This window comes from Typopeltis vanoorti, chromosome 23, assembly GCF_054136105.1.
Source record: "Typopeltis vanoorti isolate ZY-2024b chromosome 23, IOZ_Tvanoo_1.0, whole genome shotgun sequence".
Lineage (NCBI taxonomy): Eukaryota > Metazoa > Arthropoda > Arachnida > Uropygi > Thelyphonidae > Typopeltis > Typopeltis vanoorti.
The window spans coordinates 50,320,576-50,342,190 of record NC_143571.1 but is presented as its reverse complement, the minus strand read 5'-3'; the positions used below and the strand labels follow the sequence as shown (position 1 = coordinate 50,342,190).

General features: G+C 35.1%; 1 protein-coding gene across 9 annotated transcripts in view; it reads right to left on the bottom strand.

Moving 5' to 3' along the window:
- Window positions 1-21,615, bottom strand: part of rdx (BTB/POZ and MATH domain-containing protein rdx) — a 288,756-nt gene that overhangs the window by 6,271 nt on the left and 260,870 nt on the right. For all 9 annotated transcript variants that reach the window (XM_090412684.1, XM_090412689.1, XM_090412686.1 and 6 more), the window contains 4 exons: window positions 19,936-20,113; window positions 17,096-17,151; window positions 9,886-10,008; window positions 3,371-3,513 (listed from right to left, as the gene is read on the bottom strand). In XM_090412684.1, coding sequence (XP_090268810.1) covers window positions 3,371-3,513; window positions 9,886-10,008; window positions 17,096-17,151; window positions 19,936-20,113 — 500 coding nt within the window. The remainder of the gene's footprint in view (window positions 1-3,370; window positions 3,514-9,885; window positions 10,009-17,095; window positions 17,152-19,935; window positions 20,114-21,615) is intronic.

Genomic DNA, 21,615 nt, shown 5'->3' with positions numbered 1-21,615 from the left:
GGCAGTGAAGGAAAAGAAGAAAGCATATCAAAAGTTCCTGGGAAATAAGTCAGCTTGTGCTCTTAGAGAATACAGAGACAAACGTAAGAAAGCTAAACACTGTAAAACTAGCTGAACAAAAGTCATGGGAGGACTTTGGCAAGAAAATAGAAAATAAATATCAAGAAGGTGGCAAAATATTTTGGAGGTTGTTGAAGAAGCTTAGAAATGGAGGAAAGAGTACTGTAAAAGGAGTTAGAGATAATAAAGGTGACATGAAAACGGGAGAAAAAGATATTCTTGAAGTATGGAGTAATTACTTCAAGAAATTACTAAATGAAACAAGCAGTGATAGCACAGTGGTAAAAAATACTCAACAGGCATACAGTCAGGAATACATCACCATACTTGAAGTAGAGAAAGCCATCAAAGGCTTAAAATGGGGAAAGTGCGCAGGAGTAGATGATATTCGACCAGAAATGCTGAAGTATGGTAGTATAAAAGTCTTGCAGTGGCTACACTCCATAGTTCAGAAGGCCTGGACAGAGGGACAAATTCCCGATGATTGGAGTAGAGCTCTCATAGTACCCATATATAAAAAGGGAAATAAAACTGAATGTTAGAATTTCAGAGGTATTTCCCTACTGAGTGTTCCTGGTAAGATATATGCAAGTATACTTGAGAAACGGTTAAGAAAAAAAGCCTGGTGAAGAACAAGCTGGATTCAGAACAAATAGAGGCTGTCAGGATCAGATCTTCACATTACAACAAATAGTGGAGAAATCATGAGAATATAACAAAGATCTCTATTTGAGTTTTGCAGATCTGGAAAAGGCATATGATAAGGTGTCAAGAGAGAAGCTATTCAATATGCTACAGTTATATGGTGTCAATGGGGCATTATATCAAGCAATACTTAGTTTTATTTGAGTTGTAAGTTAGCAGTTAGAATTGAAGGAAGTAGAGGAAGATGGTTTAATGTTAAATCTGGTGTGAGACAAGGATGTACATTATCCCCTCTGTTATTCATTATGTATATGGATCACATTATGAAGGAAAGTGGTATTAAACATGATATCAAAATTGGAGATGTTAATGTAAACTGTTTGCTTTATGCGAACGATGTTATACTTATCAATAAATCCGCTACGAGTCTGCAAGATTCCTTGACTAAATTGAATAACTGTTGTAATAGATATGGTATGAGAGTCAGCAATAAAAATAAAAGACAATGAAAATAGGTAGAATCGTTAAAAATGTCAACTGCATTATGAACGGAGAACCCGTGGAACAAGTAAAACATTTCACCTACTTAGGCATGATTTTTAGTGAAGATGGTAAATTAAATATGGAAATAGACAACAGAATCAATAAAGCTGGTATAGTAGGAAGTCAACTGAATAAATTCATATGGAATAAGAGAGGAATTAGTCGGAACACTAAATTAGCTGTATACAAGACAGATGTTCAAACCAATTTTAATTTATGGATCTGAGAGCTGGGTCAGAAGTAAAACACTTGACCAAAGACTAGAGACCACAGATATGAGAATCCTGAGAAAGATTAGAGGTCTGAACAGATGGCATCAATGGCAATATCATATTAAAAACAAGGATATTAGGAAAGAACTTGACATTGTCAGCATCCAGGAATGCGTTAGCAGAACTAATCTCAGGTAGTATGGTCATTTAAACAGAATGGGCGAGGAAAAATTGTCAAAACAAGTGTTCTCTGCCAGGTTGGCAGCAAAACGACCCAGAGGAAGAAAAGATATAGGTGGATTGATACAGTACAAAGTGCCTTAGACGACAGACATATAAGATCTGATAATATTGGAGTCTTGACAAGTAACAGACTGATCTGGAGGAAAATTGTAGATAGGAAATTAGTAATGATGTAAATTATTCATGTAGTACTATCATATCCTGTACACCCCTTGAGGGTACATGGCAGGAATTTGATGATGATGAAGATATATATATCATCATCATATATATGTGTGTGTGTGTGCGCGCGCGCATGCATACATACATACACACACACACACAGTAGACTCTCGACTATCTGGCCTAATGTGGCGGAAGGGCAGGCCAGATAACACAAAAACCAGATAGGCTGGAGTTCTAGGCCTACTTTTCACACAAATGTGAAAGGTAGGCCTAAGATGAAAGAGTCAAAACTGACAGTCATTAGTTTTTGAAAAAGTCCTTGATAGATGACTGCTTCACCCGTTTAGCCCTCTTCCGCAACGCAATGTCCCTCCACTTACGCAAGCAGATGATATCAGCTTGCAAAAGCGTCGCTTTCTCCTGCTTACTAATGTACTGCAGCGCTGCCTCAATTGTCTTGAACCCTTCCGAATGTGGGATGAGATTTTTCCTGTCATCTAAGGATGCCTCCTCCTCCTCTTCTTCCCCCATGTCACCATTTCCACAATATCATTGTCAATTATTTCATCAACTTCATCATTTGACATCTATTCTGTAATGTCCTCTGCATTGACATCGTCATGGCTCGGTACATTTTTGAGCAACGAAACAAGTTTATCGTTTTCATCTTCCACTTCAGTTTCACACACAGGTTCAAGGTTGAAATGTCCACCTTCATGGTCCAAAAGAATTTTCCAAGACTTTACAAATGATATGTTTCGAATCTCTTCCCATGCTTCGGCCAACCACCTTATGACATCTAGCAAGTCAATCTTTTTCAGAGTGGTTATGCAGTTTTCATTATCATCAATCGCCGATATCAATGAACTGAGAAGATGTCGACGATACTTTTTTCTTTAGCATTTCAAGGATACACAACTGACGAAGCGGGGAAATCTGTACTTTACATGTCTCAACTTGTGTTATGCACACGACACGTAGGAGGATTGTAGCAGATGCTTGCAATGCCTTGGCAAAGTAGATTACAGTATGTATTCCTCATTTTATCATGGAGAATTACTGTATTATTATAATTCTCTGTGATAAAATCCGGGCTCCGGATAGTACGGAGGCCAGATAGTCGAGAATCTACTGTATATAGTGCATTAGGCTTACAATCTTTTGTAGCACCATGAGTGGGCAAAAGATTTTTTCTATTTTTTTTTTTACTAATTTCTTATATTTTTTGCATTTGCACACCAGGATGAAATTCACCTTCCACCTAAGGACAGTTTGTGACAATTCACAAACATCACTGCCCACAGCAGGATTCAAAAGTGCAACCTGTTGGTTAGAAAGCAAATACACTAACCACTTGGCAGTGGTTAGCATTTTTCTGTTTACTACACATTTTTCTGTTTGCTGAAATGTACACAGCAGTGTACATTTCAGCAAACAATTTTTTTTTAAAATTTAGTATTAAAAATTAAAGAAATAACCTTCACAAATTAAAATATTCTTACGTATTTATAAAATCAATGGCATGAGCTTTCAACTGATCAGCACTGTGCATATCAGCTAATATTAGGACATCAGCTGCAGTATCTACTGAAAGATTAGAACAAAGTGCCTCTTCACACATTACTTTCAACCTCTCCAGTGCATACTATAAAATAAATAATGCAATAAAATGTTAAAGAATGCAGTACTAATCTACATTAAAATTAATCTTGAATTAAACTTCAAAACTTGTTTCTAAACTAGTTTTATAAACCAAAACTCTCACTGCTAATCAACATCTATATGCAGAAATTAAGTAAATCAAAACTATCAAATGCAATTGTTACTTCATTAAAAATGGAATATGGACATTTAATTTTTAATCTCATCCTATTAATTACAGTAGGATCATAATTAAGTAGTCATTTAATTATTAATGTAGCTTGAAATATAGCCCCCTCCCAAAAAAAAATCAAACATACAATTGCTTGTTTCAACTAAAGAAAAAAATCTTTTGTAGTCAACCACCACCCAACCATCTTATGCTTAGTAGCCATCTTGTTCATTCCTACATTCCAAATCTGATTTATAAAAATCAAATTTCTAATACACAGAGTAAAAACTAATCACTTTTATTGGAAGATTTGACAAACCCTTATACTCCAAAGCAGACTACAGTTTCTGTTCTGCTAATTAAGAATTTTGTATGCTTTATTTCATTTTTTTAAAATTCAAAATACTAAACATTAATTTTAAATATAGATGCAACATGATTACTGTAACATTTGACTTCCTTTATCAAATGAATTCACACCGAAGAACAGTTTTCAATATACATTACTTTACAACCTGCAAGTAAATATGATAGATCTGAAAATTCTGTGTATAAGCTAGTTTTCAGGAGATGGAGGAGAGGAGATGCTTGCTTCATGATGTCATTCTATGACATCATGAAGCAAGCATGATGTCATAGAATGACATCATGCTTGCTTCATTATAGAATACAGAAGTAAGCTTAATATCTCCTATTTGAATATCAGATTTAATACTATTTTTCTCAATATGGTTCATATAGATTATAAATATCACTGGAGATAATACATTCAATCTACCTCACATAGGGCAATAGTAAAGTTGTGCAACCCAGAAATAACACCAGTTTCAAGGTTAATTACAAGTATATGAAAAATGAAACAGCTATAAACACAGGTTACAATTGGGCCTTCATAACAAAAGAATAGGACCCTCATAACATATGTTGAAAGTGGTCACCTCCTTTGTGAATGCAAACTTGTGCTCTTTTTACCAGGTTTGATGCCACATTGTGAAGCAGTTGCACATTGATGTTTTCAATTGCTGTTAAATGTTCATTTTTAGTTCATCCAGTGTGTGAGAATTATTCCAATAAACACCTTGGAGATACTCTCAAAGGAAAAACTCTGGTGATCTTGGAGGGCACAATTCCTTCGAGATGAGACGGTCACCAAAAAATTCTTGCAAAAAATGTACAGTACTATTCGACGTGTGGCATGTGGCACTGTCTTGCTGGAACCAACAATGGTGTTCACTAACATCAAGGAGTGCCACAAACTGTGTGATGTCATTGTAGATGGAACTATTCACTGTCGTTTCGAAGAAAATGGATCTCACTATATGATGGTGTGATATCTCACAGCAAACTCCAATTTTTTGAGAATGCAAAAAACTTTTTCATGAAAAGCATGTGGATTTTCTTATGACTAAATATCATAGTTTTGACTATTCACATACCCACTGAGGTGAAACCAGACCTTGTCATTGAAGAAAATTTTATCAAGCATCTCTATACCATGTTTTTCAATGAATAAACATAACCATATGCAGAAGATTATTTGTTTGCCTTTATCTGGGTCCTTCAAGTGCATGGACTAAGTGCACATGATATGGATGAAGGTGTAATGATCTTGCAGCTTTCTGAGCAGTACCATATGACGATGATTGTATGGAAAGTTTCCTGAGGCTTTTTGTTAGGGGCCGCTGCAGTGCTCTTTACCTCATCCATTTTATTGTCAGCCAAAATGGAGTCTTCCAGAGCAATTCCTATCTGCAACAGATTGTTTCCTGAAAATGCTGCACTAATCTCATTATTGTCTACTTCTGAGGGAGACTGCTGTATGTGAATATTTCTCACGAAATTCCTCAGCAACACATGCATAACTATTAGCAAAATAACTTTCCAGAATGAAAACTCTTTGTGGCTGGGAAAAAGACATTTCACTTCCACAATGAACAAAACTACACTGAGAACAACAGGTACATGTCACAGTGAACTCAGCATCTGATAGTTTGTAATAATATGATGGTACCATCTAGTGGCATATGGAATGATTATAACGATTCAGAAACAACTGGTACAAATTCAAACTTTCGGTTGTGCGACTTTACAAGCACCCTGTATATGATTTAATGTCAAATTACTATTCATTCCTGTGTTCCTTCATTCTATTCTTGGTCATTTGTTTCAATGCTACTTTTCTGAGAAAACTGGGTTAAAAAAAACTAACAGCTGACCCCCTCACTTTCTTTTTACCTAGGATGAAAAAGTATACTATATATGACCAACATTAACTTAAACATACTGTAAAGCAAAAAATGAAAGGATTCATAAAAGAGTTTTAGCAATGGATTATGTTTTTCGTTACTGTATTTCTTCATATACTTAGTTTGTCGAAATAAATTTTCTGAAGTCTTTATTCCTCCAAGGTGTAGCAGGCAATTGCACTTTGGGCAATCACTGGGTAATAGGCAACACTAGTCTTCTCACTTTGTAGATCACTTTGGCAATCAGTAGGCAGCTAGTCATCCTGTCCCCTCCCCACCACACAAAACAAAAAAAATCAACAGCTGAGTGCATGCTTACCAAATTGCTGAGTGAAAAAACAACGAGAATGACTAAACTGCCTATATATATCTGGTGTACTAATTCTAACTGGTATTACTGTACAAATATCGTCAGTATGGAAAACAGAATTTATTAAAACTCCAATACATTTCATCTAATATTACATGGACATCATCAAGGAGAGAAGAGAAAATCAATTAACTACATTGAAAACATGAATCACAAGATATGATTCATGTGGCATGTGCTACTAGTTCATGTCTTGTTCACAAGCTGAGTTGACAGGAGAATGCATTATTAGAATTCAAAGGAACAACTGGGTTTGTTCCTATGAGTAAAACTATAACTACAAAATAACCTAATACACACACATACCTGGGTTTGGTTCCAAATAACTGTAGTGGAAAGCAAGGCCATACTGGTCAGATTCTAAAAATTTAATGTAGTCCTGATGTTCTTGGATTCTAATCATAGCATTATGGCAGTCTTTCCAAGTAACAGAGTCAACATGACTAGGAAACTTAAGAAATCTGGCAAGGAGAGGTTGTAATTTGCCCTTGGCAGATGATAAAAAAGAAGACAGCTTCCATACCAGTTTGAAGATAATGTACATATTATTCTTGCGAAGAATTTATGCTATTTGTTCCAATGTTCCTTTAAGCTAGGATAGAGAAATTCTTTTCATGTCAGATCGTAGTATGGCTGAGAAATAAGATCAGGGAATAAACTCAGAGTCAAATAAGTTATTGGATCACGTACATTCATGGAATGCTACTATTGTCGAGAAATTGTAAATTCATCCTGTCTGTCCTTCACATCTCTATGGTCTTCCCAAAATTCATAAAGTTGGCAATCCAGTATGCCCCACAGTTGATTGTATTGACTCTCCCCACTTACCATCTTGCCAAATACCTTTCTGCTTCAAAACCCCACTAGCTTTATATTAAAATAAGCAGACTTCAAAGATTTTATCTTTGAAGTCTGCTTCAAAAATAGCTAGGTACAAAAAATACCTCTGCACAGTTTTTAGGCACCACCTGTAACTTGTTGAACAAAATATCAGCTCCCTCTCTCTGTTCCTGCATTATATAAAGTTCCCTGTTCCTGCATGTTAGAATACCTTTTGAACAGATGGTATTCTAACATGGGTAGATCAGCCACCATCCACATAGATGAACACAAAAAATACATCTGCAATCACGACTATGGTCAGTCTAGTCTTGCAGATCATGCATTGGATACTACTCATAGAATCATCTGGAAAGCATGGCTAGGCTCCATCACAATAAATTTAGAAAAGAAATTGTTTTGGGAATCTGCAGTTCTCAGAAATTGACCAAATTTAAATAATACGGATGCAAGAAATTTTCCAAAATTTGGGAAACATTAATCATCATAGATCCCAAGTTGCAACCTGGATCTCCTACAGATGCCCATAGAAGGCACCCCGCTTAGATAGGTTTGTAGTAGTATTATATCTCCGTTTCATTTATTATTGTGTTACCTCATGTTATAAGTGTTGGTTTGTACTCCCTGAAGGTGTTTCAGTGACTGATGAGATATTGGAAGAATTAAAATATATTTTTTCAATCCTTTCCCAGTGTTGTACATACTCCATTAAACCAGCAACATGGAGTAGCAAGAGAGTGAGTAAATTTTTCTCGCTGAGTTTTCTCGAAGATTCTACAAAAGTTGCTAAATAATATAAGTAAACTACAGGGTAGCCATAAAATAACTTTCCCTCTCTGGGGGCATCTGTAGCTAAAACCAATAAACGGAATGAGACCAAATTTTATAGAGACTTTTGAAGGCATGGGGAGATGATTTCCACGAAAAAAAGATTTAGTACCAAAAGTCACTGATAGGGGAAATTTTGGTGCTGGCAGAGCCGAAAACAAGTGGATAATTACATTAAAGGCAGATAAAATGAATAATAACATTTCAATGGTGTAAGCAACAGCCGTGTCACTCATTTCAGCTGCATATGTGGCGCATTACAACAATAATAATAATCATTAAACTAAAACAACAACTTGCGAGAGAGAGAAAAATAACGTAGCAATTGAACTCACAGGAAATAATGTTTTATTCATCAGAATCAGGGTCCCGTGGACTACATACATGATTTTCAATGTGCCGACCTCTCTTGTGTACAACAAATCGCATCTGGTGTGCGACATGCTCTACAGCTGAGCGTAAGGAGTTAGATTGGATGTTCATAATAGCCCGTTTTATGTTCTCCTTCAAGACATGCAAGCTGGGAACGCCCAACATACACAAAGGATTTCAAATACCCCCAAAGCCAAAAGTCACAGAGTGATGTCCAGGGATCGAGGCGGCAATGCCGTCGGAAAGAACTGACTGATAACTCTCTCATTCAATTGTGACCGTGCTCTATCCTGCATAAAAATCATGGAGTCCAAACATTGTCTTTGCTGCAATGCAGGAATGACAAAATTTTCCAGCATTCGTCGATAAATCTCTCCAGTAATGGAACAGGTTACAGAACTTGTAGGGGTAATATGCTCAAAAAAAGTATGGTTCTATTATGAAATCGGCTGTGAAGCCACACCACACAGTTACTTTTAGAAAATGCAGTGGTACTTGCTGGATCACTTGGGGATGTTCAGATGCCCAAATTCTGCAGTTGTGAGTGTTGACGAACCCATTCAGATAAAAATGAGCTTCAATACCCCAAGATATTCTCCAAGGCCAGTCATTGTTGACCTCCATTCGGGAAAGAAACGCTAGCGCGAAGATAATGCGCTTATCATAATCTGCGGTAGTTAGTGCTTACACACGACTGAATTTATATGGATAGAAGTGAAGCATTGTCCGTAAGATTTTCCAGACTGTACCATAAGCCATATCAAGTTTGTGAGCTATAGCACGAGTGCTTGGACCAGTACTGGTCCCTGTGTTGTCAAACACTGCAGTAGCAACATCTGTTACTGTTTCTTCTTGCACTGCTTTCCATCCTCTGCCAGGTCTAACTCCTAGTGATCCAGTTTCTTCAAACTTCTTAATCATAGCTCTCAGTGCTACAGCTGACATAGGACCTATACGCAGGTTATGAAGCTTTCTAAATTCCTGAAGGGCCGCTACGGCATTGCACTGTTTAAGGTAAAACTTAACAAGTAAAGCACGCTGAGGCAAGGTAGGATGCATATTGAGCACAATTCGTTAGTCATTCCAATAACTGCCTAAACGTTTCCAGTCCCTTTTTAAGTGGAATTGGTGGCGCTGCTGTCACGTACACACAGTAAAAATTGCATACTCCTTTTTACCTGCGTTTACTGCAAATATTTGACTGCTTTCGGCTCCACCAGCACCAAAAGAAATTTCATGGAATTCATCTTGAGCAAAATTCTTTTTTTTCACAGAATTCATCTCCCCATGCCTTCGAAAGTCTCAATATAAAACATGGTCTCATTCCGTGTATTAGTTTTAACTACAGATACCTTCAAAGATGGAAAGTTAATTTATGGCCACCATGTACATTCACAACTGAAATACTTTTGTGTTATCTGTATCAATATGGGTGAAAACAGTTTTTTTGTGAGCTGAAATCTTAATTTGAAGTTATAATACTCATATCTATATGTGAACATCAATATTCAAAAGTATCTTATCCAACCTAAAGAATATGCAATTTACCTTGTCAGCAGCAGCTAAAAGATCATCTGCCATTTTCTCTAAATTTGGAGCTTTTCCTGTATATATGAAACGTAGCATCTCACGTAATACTTCATGATCCATATCTGTTATCTCAACCCGATTCTAAAAAGAAAATGTGATATTTAGTATTTAATGCATTCATTTTTGTTACATTCTTTGTGTGTGTGTGTGTGTGTGTGTGTGTGTGGTGCATTTATCAAGCAATTTAGATTGCTTGATAAATGGTTAAAACTATTCTAATACAACATTAACCACAGACTGTAAAGAGGTATTGGGAATGTCTGTATTAAAATGAATTGTCCAGTAAAATACAATTTCCACTTCACATATTACTGGGCCAAATACTAGTTTCACCATAACTGATTTGACTTCCTGACAATGGAATATCCCTCTCCTATTAATAGTCGTTAGGTTAATTCTTGAGATGTTCTGTAATTGTTTCATTCCCACCAGAGGACTGATATTGAAGTAAACATTTCCAATAGCACAGCAATTTTTAGAAAGAAATTTAACTAAACTAAAATTTAACCAAACTCTAAATTTTGACAAAGAGAGGAAGAGGCATCAGTATCTCCACTTAATTTAGAGGTCTCTTGTCAGGATTCAAATGAATCCTATGAAATCAGATTAACAAATTAAACAGGCTGTTCAGTAAAAATTTTGGCATTAATAAAAAATGCTAATTTTATCAAGAAATTTCTGATATAATACTCTGGAGGAGTGTACAAGAATACTAAAGACCATATTATATGATTAAGTTTACATTATATGAGATACAGCAGTGGGCCTGAAAGGTATGTTGGCTCATGTGCTATGAGAATGAGCAAGTGACCTGGTAGTGTTTCTGATGAAGTTGTTAATCTAATTCTCGGCTCTTGCAAGGTTCCAAGGGAGTGGAAAAGGGTAAGATTATATAAAAGTGATTCCAAGAGAGAAGTAGCAAATTACAGCTCAATCCATATCTCTGGAGTGGTGGTTCAAGTACTGGAAAAGTACTTGAACCACATAGAGAAAATTTCTGGTTAAAAACAAAATCCAGAAATGGGTGGATAGGAATATGATACTTTATAGGGGCAGCATGGATTTATAAAGGGTAGGTCCTGCCTTCGTAATTTATTCACATTTTGTAATAAACTGACAGTGAAATAGGATAAAGGGAATGGCTACACCATGATACTGTTGGACTTCACAAAGGAATTTGACAGAATGCCACATTGAAAACTATTACAAAAGTTGGAGCAAATGGGAATGGATATGAAGCTGGTGGCATGGATGGGGGGGGGGGATGAGACAAAGGGATCTAGTCCAGTGCAATCAAGGAAAATGAGAGGTGCATCAGGGCTCTGTAAGGACCACTACTTTAATTTGCACATTAATAATACAGCAAAAGATTTGAAGGGGGGGGGGGATATTCAGTTATTCGTCGATGATGCAAAACTAGGGAGGGAAATAGTTAAAGGTGATGTAAATACCTTACGGGATGATTTATATAAATTGGTAGTGTGGGAAAAGGACAATGCTTGTCAATTCAATGTATTAAAATGTAAGTAATGCACTTCAGGATGAAAAGATTACACACATTGTATCATATCGAGGGTACTAGTTTACTGGAAATTGATGAGGCTAGGTTTCTGGGATTGGTGGTGGATAGAGATTTGAAATTCAGAGGATATATTACAAATCTTGGCAAAATAGATCAGATGATCACTTGGGTGCTGAAGAACACACTGATATGGAGGTTATTATCCTTCTTTATAAGGCTATGATTCAGCCATGTGTTGACTACTGTACAAGAACTCCAGCTTCATACTGAAGCCTACAAAACAATTATTAACTGTTAGGTCCGACTTTGAAGGAAGCTAAATGTAGAAAACTCATTGCCTCTAACAATGGCAACCATCTCATCACTTGCAAAAGTTGGACATAATTTCAGCCAATCTATGCTCAAAGAACTGGTGAGTGATGAGATGGTTGCCTCTAACAATGGCAACCATCTCATCACTTGCAAAAGTTGCTGGACCGTTAAGCTGAGCATGTGTGTGTGTGTGGGGGGGGGGGGGGGGGGAATTATCATCCCATTGAAGGATGGTATGGAGATCATTGTTTAAGACAGCGTTTCCCAAACTTTTCCTATGATGGAACACTTCACAAATCCCAAAATTTTCACGGAACACCTTGGATATTTTGTAATGTATTAATTAATAATTGTTAATTTAGCTGATTTTTATTATTAATTAATACATAATCATTAATTAATAATTAAACATAAACATAAAATTAATTTGTGCTGATTTTCATTGACATATCCCATTCTGATCACCAAAAATTTATAATATAAGTACTTACGAGTGAATGCAGACTTTTATCCTGTGTGCTGGTAGTTTTCCCCTCCTTTTGTACATCTTGGAGATTGCTTTGTAGGCTGGTGGTGGATGACTTACTCTCTGTTGCGTCACAAACACCTTCAATAAGAGATTTCTTAACACCAAAATTAAACAAAGTCCCTTGTCTATTATTCATATTAAAATTTAAATCTGCAGGCTTATTACTTTTGAAAAATCACGGCACTGCGGTTTCGAAACTTTCACCCTATGATACGAACTTGCAAAGAAAGTATTCAGTATTACTAGATTTGAGAACCGGATACAGACTACCTTGATCTTCAATTTTCAGTCATCAGATAATGCCTTTTATTCTTGTATGTAGGGAGTAGGTGAGGTTTTTTTTTTTTTTTTTGTCCAATCTAACTTTTGGAGACTGAGTGGGCAGTTCAATCTCCACTGGTACCCAATCAGAGATAGCCGGCCCAAGGCTATCACTAATTAAGTGGCACACAGTGAAGAGAGATGGCTCAACAAGTGCTGTCATCTCGTGGTCCCTAACACTCATATTTAATGTCTGAAATAATGTGTGTTCTACGGTCGATTTTCTTGAGTTTACGGGACAAAAAACCTGCTTGCCTGTGCCAGAGATCGACTAACTCGGGTACTGGTCGAAAAAAAGCTTAGAAAAATTTCTTCTAGTCACTGACTAGCTTCGAAACCAAGAAGTCTTCCTTCGTGTGGTCAAGTGCCACATCCAATGAACTACACAGGTGATGGAGATGGTCAACCACCATCTTCAATTTTAGTGAAAAAATTTTCTTTATACTTCCTTGCGGATTGGTCACTAACATTTGAAAGACAGATGTTATTTCTTTCAATTTTGAGAACAGAGGATATGCCACCTCTTGTTGTAATCGGCTTGCAGGCAATTTTTATGATCTGTCATAAACAGCGGTATTCTCTTTCCCGATTGTTGAAAGGTTTCGATGCATGAAAATTAATGATATACACAGATGTCATTAGCCGTTCTGGGTGTGAGCTTTTCGACATATTCACGAATAGTATTCTCCTCAGAATATTTTCACTCTAAAATGTTTATTCATGAAAAATGCTTAGTAAACTAAAATGACAAATTCCAGGAGAACTTCCAGGTGAAATAAGATCCCTGAGGAATACCTGCATTAATTACATCTGAAGGGAATACTTTCTGCCATGACATGTGAATGCTCAAAGAACTGGTAATCATTTCCAAAGAGTGAAAGGCAGACCATAAGATGGCAATTTTCTCAGAAGCCATCAATAGCAAACCCTATCAAATGCCTTAGAAATGTCAGGTACGGCAGTACAAGTTTATTCAGATCTTTTCATGATATGCTCGAAGTTTGGCAATATAGGAATATGTGCTGTGGAGCTTAACTGACAGAATCCATATTGGTCATTGATTACTTGACAGTATTCTAGGTGTCAAAGAAATGGACCATTGATCTTCTTTACTTTAGACATCATTGTTATAAGAGCGATAGTTTGATGATAGCAATTTTTTTTTGGAATTGGCTGTATGTGGGTTTGCTTCCCTGCTGTGTGGTGGATACCACCCGTGAATACTATAGTATAGAGATGATAAAGGACAGGCATTACTACAGGAGCACATCTCTTCAGCACAGTTGGTGGGATATAAGGACTAGAAATGTTTTTTGTATCTAGTTGTTCAGGATTCTTCTGATATTCTGATGGAGGGTCACAAGAAGCATGTGATGCAGTGTTCTAGATAAAGTTGGAAGTTGATTTATCTTGGTCATCTATGCAGGAGTTGAATGAGAAGAATGATGCTAGATCAGCTTTAGGTGATGTTTGTAATCAATGAAACTAAAAAACATAAGAGAAAAGAAATTGAGATCAGATTTGCAGCACAAACTGGTGGAATTCTCAATGCTAAATACACAACTTATGTATCTGGTAAAGTGATGTTAAATGTACTATTCATTTCGATCAAAGACCAGCACCAAAGAAAAAGTTGCCTGTGAACATTAGTATAATTTCTGCTAAGGAAGGCCCTCGTTCTTTACAACAGATTTAAGCAGAAACCCTGTGAAAACCACTTTCATTGCCAGCAAAGGCTGGTTCAAAATTCAAGAGGCATTATTCATTCCGAAAGAAAGATTACAGGCGAGTTTGCTTCAGCTAATCACGAGGCTGCTAAGGCTTACCCTGCATAACTCAAGAAGTTCATCTAGGAGAAAGGATATAAACCTTAACAAAGTTTTCAATGCCAATGAGACCTACATTATTCTGGAAAAAGATGCCAAATCTGTAGTCAACATCAGCCAACTCTGCTTCTCCAGCCTCTGAGATCCCTACCTCTGACAAGTGCTAAATCCTGTTGTGAATACCCTAGTGCATGCCTTGTTCTAACTATAATAAAATAGTGATACAGCATTCATTTTAAAAATTTATGGAATTTACAACCGTGTTAAAAAAAACTTTTTTATTATCCCAATGTTTCGATCTTCACATCAAGATCATCATCTGGAGCATACATCAATATACAAGACAAGCTGAGTTACATTATTAACTGTAAGCTAAAGAAACAATGATTTGATCACATGTTATTCTACTGGCATGACCTCTAGTGGGGGGGAAAAAATTATATCAAGCTAAATTCTATTTACGATGACAGGAATAAACATTCTTTCAGATTGTTTTCTTTCAGAAATAATGATGTCCTATTTTTAGTATTACAATTCTTATTTTTGCTTTTAAGATACTGGATTTTCTACAGTCCTGTTTATAGTTCTTAGTGAGGAACGTTCCGTGGGCCGAATATATACCTTCCATATGTTTGAGATTTTCAGACCATCGTTATTGTTCAGATTGGGGTGGTTGAAAATAATCTCACTTGCTTCCTTAAATTTCCATTCATACCATGTTTTAGTGCAATGTAGACAGCTAATGCTTTTCCAGCCAATTCTGTGTAAGGAATTCATGGCATGATCAGAAAGGCCAGCTTCACCATAATTACTTATTATATTTAATGTGACGTTTATGTTCTTTTTGTCTGATAGGAATTGTGCGTCCTGTTTCTCCTATATATATATATGGTATGTTGCAAGTACAATAAATCTGGTAAACTCCAGCGTGGGCTAGTGGAGGGAGTGGATCTTTGGATGAGTTGAGTAAGCATTAGTTTTACTGTAGACTACAGTTATAGTTTTACTGTAATCTACAGTAAAACTATAACCATTCCCTACATTAAAGGAACATCAGACAAAATAAACAGAGTACTATGAAAATACAACCTCAAAGCCACCTTTAAATCTGCTGCAAAATTAAAATGCTTACTCAACTCATCCAATGACCCACTCCCTCCACTAGCCTACGCTGGAGTTTACCGGATATATTGTACTTGCAACATACCATATATAGGAGAAACAGGACACACAATTCCTATCAGACAAAAAGAACATAAATGACACATTAAATATAATAAATAATTATGGTGAAGCTGGCCTTCCTGATCATGCCCTGAATTCCTTACAAGAATTGGCTGGAAAAGTACTAGCTGTCTACATTGCACTAAAACATGGTATGAACGAAAATTTAAGGAAGCAAGTGAGATTATTATCAACCACCCCAATCGGAACAATAATGATGGTCTAAAAATCTCAAAGATATGGAAGGTATATATTCGACCCACGGAATGTTCCTCACTAAGAACAACTATAAACAGGACTGTAGAAAATCCGGTATCTTAAAAACAAAAATAAGAATTGTAATACTAAAAATAGGACATCATTATTTCTGAAAGAAAACCATCTGAAAGAATGTTTATTCCTGTCATCGTAAATAGAATTTAGCTTGATGTAATTTTTTTTCCCCACTAGAGGTCATGCCAGTAGAATAACATGTGATCAAATCATTGTTTCTTTAGCTTACAGTTAATAATGCAACTCAGCTTGTCTTGTATATTGATGTATGCTCCAGATGATGATCTTGATGTGAAGATCGAAAGGCCAGGATAATAAAAAAAGTTTTAACACGGATGTAAATTCCATAAATTTTTAAAATGAATGCTGATCACCGTGTAACTAAAAGAAAGTGATACAGCATGTTTGAAACATGGGTCTAAAATATTACTCATTATTGTGAAACTAAACCTTTTAAACGTTCTTTTAAATGTAAATGTTTGCATGAGTGTTAAGTCACATGTAGAAAATATACGAGGCTATTTAGATGAGATCAGTAATTATGAACTTTTTTTAGTTATGCACATATTAAAAAAATATATTGGCAATATTTTAAGGAAAAGGCAAGCATTTTGCAAGAGAATATCTTTCTGAATGAGTTTGTCTGTGGATCTTAAACACACACAATACCATGAAAGATTTTGCAAAAAAAAAAAAAAAAAAAAAAGGAACAGATGAACAAAGCCAACCTTGATTCTTACAGTCTATAACTAAACAGGTTCTCAAAGCAATGCTAATTGGTTGTTTGGTGGCAGAAGAAAAATGATCATTAATAGAAGAAAAATTTCTGCTACTTTTATTTAAAAAGATGGAAGGAATATATTGAAAGTTTATTTTTCACTTGGTTAGACTATAATAAATTTAGTTTAATCCTCCAAGTGTGAGCAAACAAAGTTTTATGCCTGAAAGTATCTTCAGGACTGGGGTAAGGTGGTACAACACTGGACAACTCGTTGCAAAGGTGGAGCAAACTCACATAAGAGAAAGTTTAAACCTTAAATGGATGTTAAAACATGAAAAAACTTTGAAAATTCAATTTTGCAAATCACTATAGTAATAATTAAAAGTAAAATCAAGCACAATTTTATGAAGGATTAAATAACTGAACTATAATGATCTTACTTGTTTCTTTTCCTCCATTTCATGTTCAAACATTGCAGCAAAAACAGGTGAACGGGCTGTAAAAAACAAAAAATAAAAAAATGGCAGTTTGCATTTCAATAATAGAAAATTTTAAATTATAACATTCTAAAACAATAAATATTTAAAAATAAATTAAATCTATGGTTTCAAATGTTCAGGATAATACATATTTTTGTCAAAACCGTCACAAACTAGATTTTCGATATTTCTGAAGAAACAAAAAACAGAATTTAACTCTTACCATTGAAATTTTCAAAATAAATAACTAGTTATTTCTGTACCTAATCATAAATGTGCAAATTCTTTAAGCTTTCAATTGTACGAAGTAATCGAAAAGGCCTCAGAAAAGAAACTGACTACTGCCCCCGACTAAGTCAGGGACAAGTTTAAAAAAGTTTTAAAAGATTAAGGAATTAAAAATATATTATAAAATAAATATTTATAAATATATAAAACACAGAACCACTCTAGCTTGGTCAGTATCAATGATGCCTTTGGCTGGAAAGATCTAGGTTAAAATCTGACACAAAGCACCTCTAAGGTATTTTCAACCAAAGGCGAGTTAGGTGGCCTCATATAGAGGTGCAAAGTTTTCATTTACAGAAAATGAGGTTACTTATACTGTATGACAGACAAAAAATTTCTTATTCCAGCCAGAGAATATGCTCAACTGGCAGAGGATTAACATTAAGTGACTTGCCAATGACCACTGAGCCTAAAATATTAAGGGAAGATACCTTCTTAAAAGATAATCCTTGGAAAACAAGAACAATTTGAAAATGAAATGATCATTTTCTCATATATAACTTCATGGAATATACCAGATGACAGTAATAATATTCAGTAGTTTCTAATCAATCAAAAATAAGCAATGGTCTTGATTTTTTGTATTTGTTTGTGCTTGTTAGATCTGATCAATTTATTTCAATATTAAAGTTGTATTCCCAATTGCATTTTATATTTTGGTTCTTTTTTTAAAAATCTTTATACTGTTTAGTGACCATATGGACTTAAGTATATATAAGCAAAACTAATCTAAGTATATATAGTATACTATAAGCATATAAAGCAAACTTATCTTCATTTTAATAGCACTTTCAATAGTAGAAATTTTCTTTATAATACCCATAACTCCATCTTTTGATCATTTGTTTTACTTCTAACTTAATCCATTGATTAGGTTAGAAGGGTGCCAGTATCACCAAGTGATACTGACATCCTTTGGCAACTTGTATAGGTAAATATGAGTTCTCCATTTCACCTTACTATCACCACCTCTGGGTCTGGGTGTGGCCCTTCCTTTAATGCATAGCATTATACACGTCCGCAAGATGTGTTTTGCATTATGGGAGATGCAAAGGCAAGTGATGAGAACTTATGCCACCTTTATCGCAAGTTGCCCCAGTCCTGAAAGTACTTCAGATGCAAACTTTATTTGCTAACACTTGGATAAAGGATAAAACCCAATATAATTAGTAGCATAGCCAAGTGAAAAAACTTCCATAGAAGTTTTATCAAATTTTAAGATTTGTGTAGCCAATCTAAAACTCAGATGGTATGACAAAACTGATTTCAAATTAGGAAGTATGACTAGTCTGTTTGCTATGGACAGTTGCATCATAAAAAAGATTAAAATGCTCTGCCCATCTTGCTGTAATGGCATCTTGTCATTCAGTCCTTATTTGATCTTTTAATGACTTCATGCCATTTTCTCTCTTTCTCTTCATACATCTCTTATTAATAATTTCATCTTTTGTGATTATTCTCTCTAGCTGCACAAGGAATTTTAATCTATTTTCAACTGTGCTTTTACTTATAAATTTTTCCTATACCTTAGTCTATTCTCATCATTTGGATGCTACTCCAGCCTTTTCTTGCATTCTCTTCTTTCAGCAATTAACTGCATTGCCTCACTGCTCAGATAATTGATTTATGCTTTTAAAAGCAGATAGACTAGTTTCATGCACAGCCTTCTTGAAGTCATCCCACATCATGATCTTATAGGCAAGATCTTTCATAGCATCTTAGCAACTCATCCTGGTAAATTCTAGAAGCTCTGGTATTGTTCTATGCTTCAGTGTGAAAAGAGGGAATGATAGGCCTTGGAGTACATTTTCAAAATTTCAAATGCAACATGTTTTTAACAAGGTAGTGGTCAGATCCTATCCTAGTTTTCTTATGAATTGACCTATTTACTATTAATAGTTTTAATTACCAACACCTGTTTCTATGCTTGAAACAGGTGTTGGTTATTATCAATCCAGCTTGCATAATTGGAGGAGTCTGATGAATGCCACTGCAATTACCAAAGCCAAATGGTCCAATTACTCCTATCCATTAATTGGAATCAGTGCCATTGTTGGCATTCAAATCCTTTAAAATAGCTATCACCTTTCTTAAAACTGCCTGCTACGTCTTGTAGCTGGTTAAAAAAACCTCACATTAATACAATTATATACAAGAAAAGCATTACTAGCTTTTCTGTTAACAGTCTTACATCTTATTGATGTTTGCAATCCCGACATCTCAAATATATAACATTAGAGAAATTTGCAGTATAACAATACTCCTAAAAAGTTTCTTATTTTATATTTATGCTGCTAATGTATCAAATTATGTCCTCAAGTTATCAAATATGATTTAGTTTGAATGGAATTATGGCTGAAGCAAATTAAGATTACAAAGCCAGAATATTATGTCTCTTAAGTATTCACTGGCCAGTTTGCCTATTCCAGCAGGGAAACTGCCATTTCCGTATTTATTATAAAATCATGAACTGCATGATAATTTATATATTATGCATTTATAAATTATAATACCTGCAAGAATAGCCTTGTGTGCATAAAATTCTCTCCCATTTACACTAAGGATAACATCACTGAACTTCTGACTTTCAAACAGCATTCCAAGATCATCAGAAAGACGGCATTCTGGAACTTTAAACTGTATGGCATTGTTCTGTCCAGATATATTTACAGAATCTGCTACAACACTCACCTATAATAAAATTAACAAGCATTAAAAATACTAAAGTTAGTAATGCAATATCCATTTTATTTTAAAATTAATTCTATATACTGTTTTCTATTCTGAAATACAGGAAAGACCTAACTTATGCATAATGCATTCTTGGAAATGTATAAGTTGGATGTTTGTAAGTTGAATTTATTTTTTTCATAAAAAAAATTTTTTATACGTGTTTCTCAATAAATTATTTTAATAGAAAGATAGTAAAAATAAATAGTTCAAAAATAATTCTAATTAAATTTAAACATATCCTATTTTGGTTCCTTCATCTAATGAAATATATGTAAAAGTTGGTACATGACTGATAATTACCGTATTTTTCAGACCATAAGACGCACCTTTTTACACACCAAAATTGGCTAAAAATTGGAGTGCATCTTATGGTCCGAAGATAACATTAAAATACGAATCTTTACACTGTACCGAAGCTGTTAGCTAAGTTCAATTACTGGTGCAATATGTTAATAAAATTAGTAAGTATGCCACTGAAGGTAGGTACCCAAGTTATCTTGCTGCATGTGGGTGAATCACCGATTTAGAGCGTCAATAGTCAGTGTGTAAACATATGCGCTTTTGTATAGTTCATTTGAATTATTTTTTATGTAGTTAAAATTTTTATCTTAAAATTAGAAAAAATGAGTGTAAAACAAAAAAGACTTTCATATAACATGAGTTATAAATTAAATGTGATAAATTACACAAAACAATATGGAAACAGAGCAGCAGAAAGACATTTTGGTTCACCACCAACAGAAAAAATGGTTCGTGCATGGAGAAAACAAGAGGAACAATTAAAACTGCTATGTAAACACAAGAAAACATTAACATTCCGTTCACACCTAGAAAAATGGCCAGAATTAGAAGTACAAATGAAAAATTGGGCAACAAATCATCGAAACATGGGAATATCTGTTTCTACAAAAATGATAATTTTTGAAGCAAAACGATGGGCAACTGCTAATGGAATTTTAGATTTTACCAGTTCACCGTCTTGGTGCTTTAGATTTATGAAAAGACATGGGTTATGCATGCACACAAAAACCACTCTAGCCAAAAAAATGCTGGCTGACTATGAAGCTAAAATTATAGAATTCCATAGATTTGTCATATCAGCGAGAAGGAAATTTAATTTTGAGCTTAATCAAATTGCGAACATGGATGAAGTGCTTCTAACTTTTGATGTTTCTTCAAATTGGACAGTAGATTCAAAAGGCACCAAATCAATAGTGATCAAAACAACTGGTCATGAAAAAACTCACTACACTGTAGTTTTAGCTTGTTGTGCAGACGGAACAAAACTACGCCCCCATGTTAATCTTCAAGAGAAAAACATTATCGAGAGATGAAATTCCTCGTGGCATTATTATCCACATTCAAAATAAAGGCTGGATGGACGAAACAGGAATAAAATTATGGATACAAAAGATATGGGCAAAACGTCCAGGTGTGTCGTTTAAAAAGCCTGCGATGTT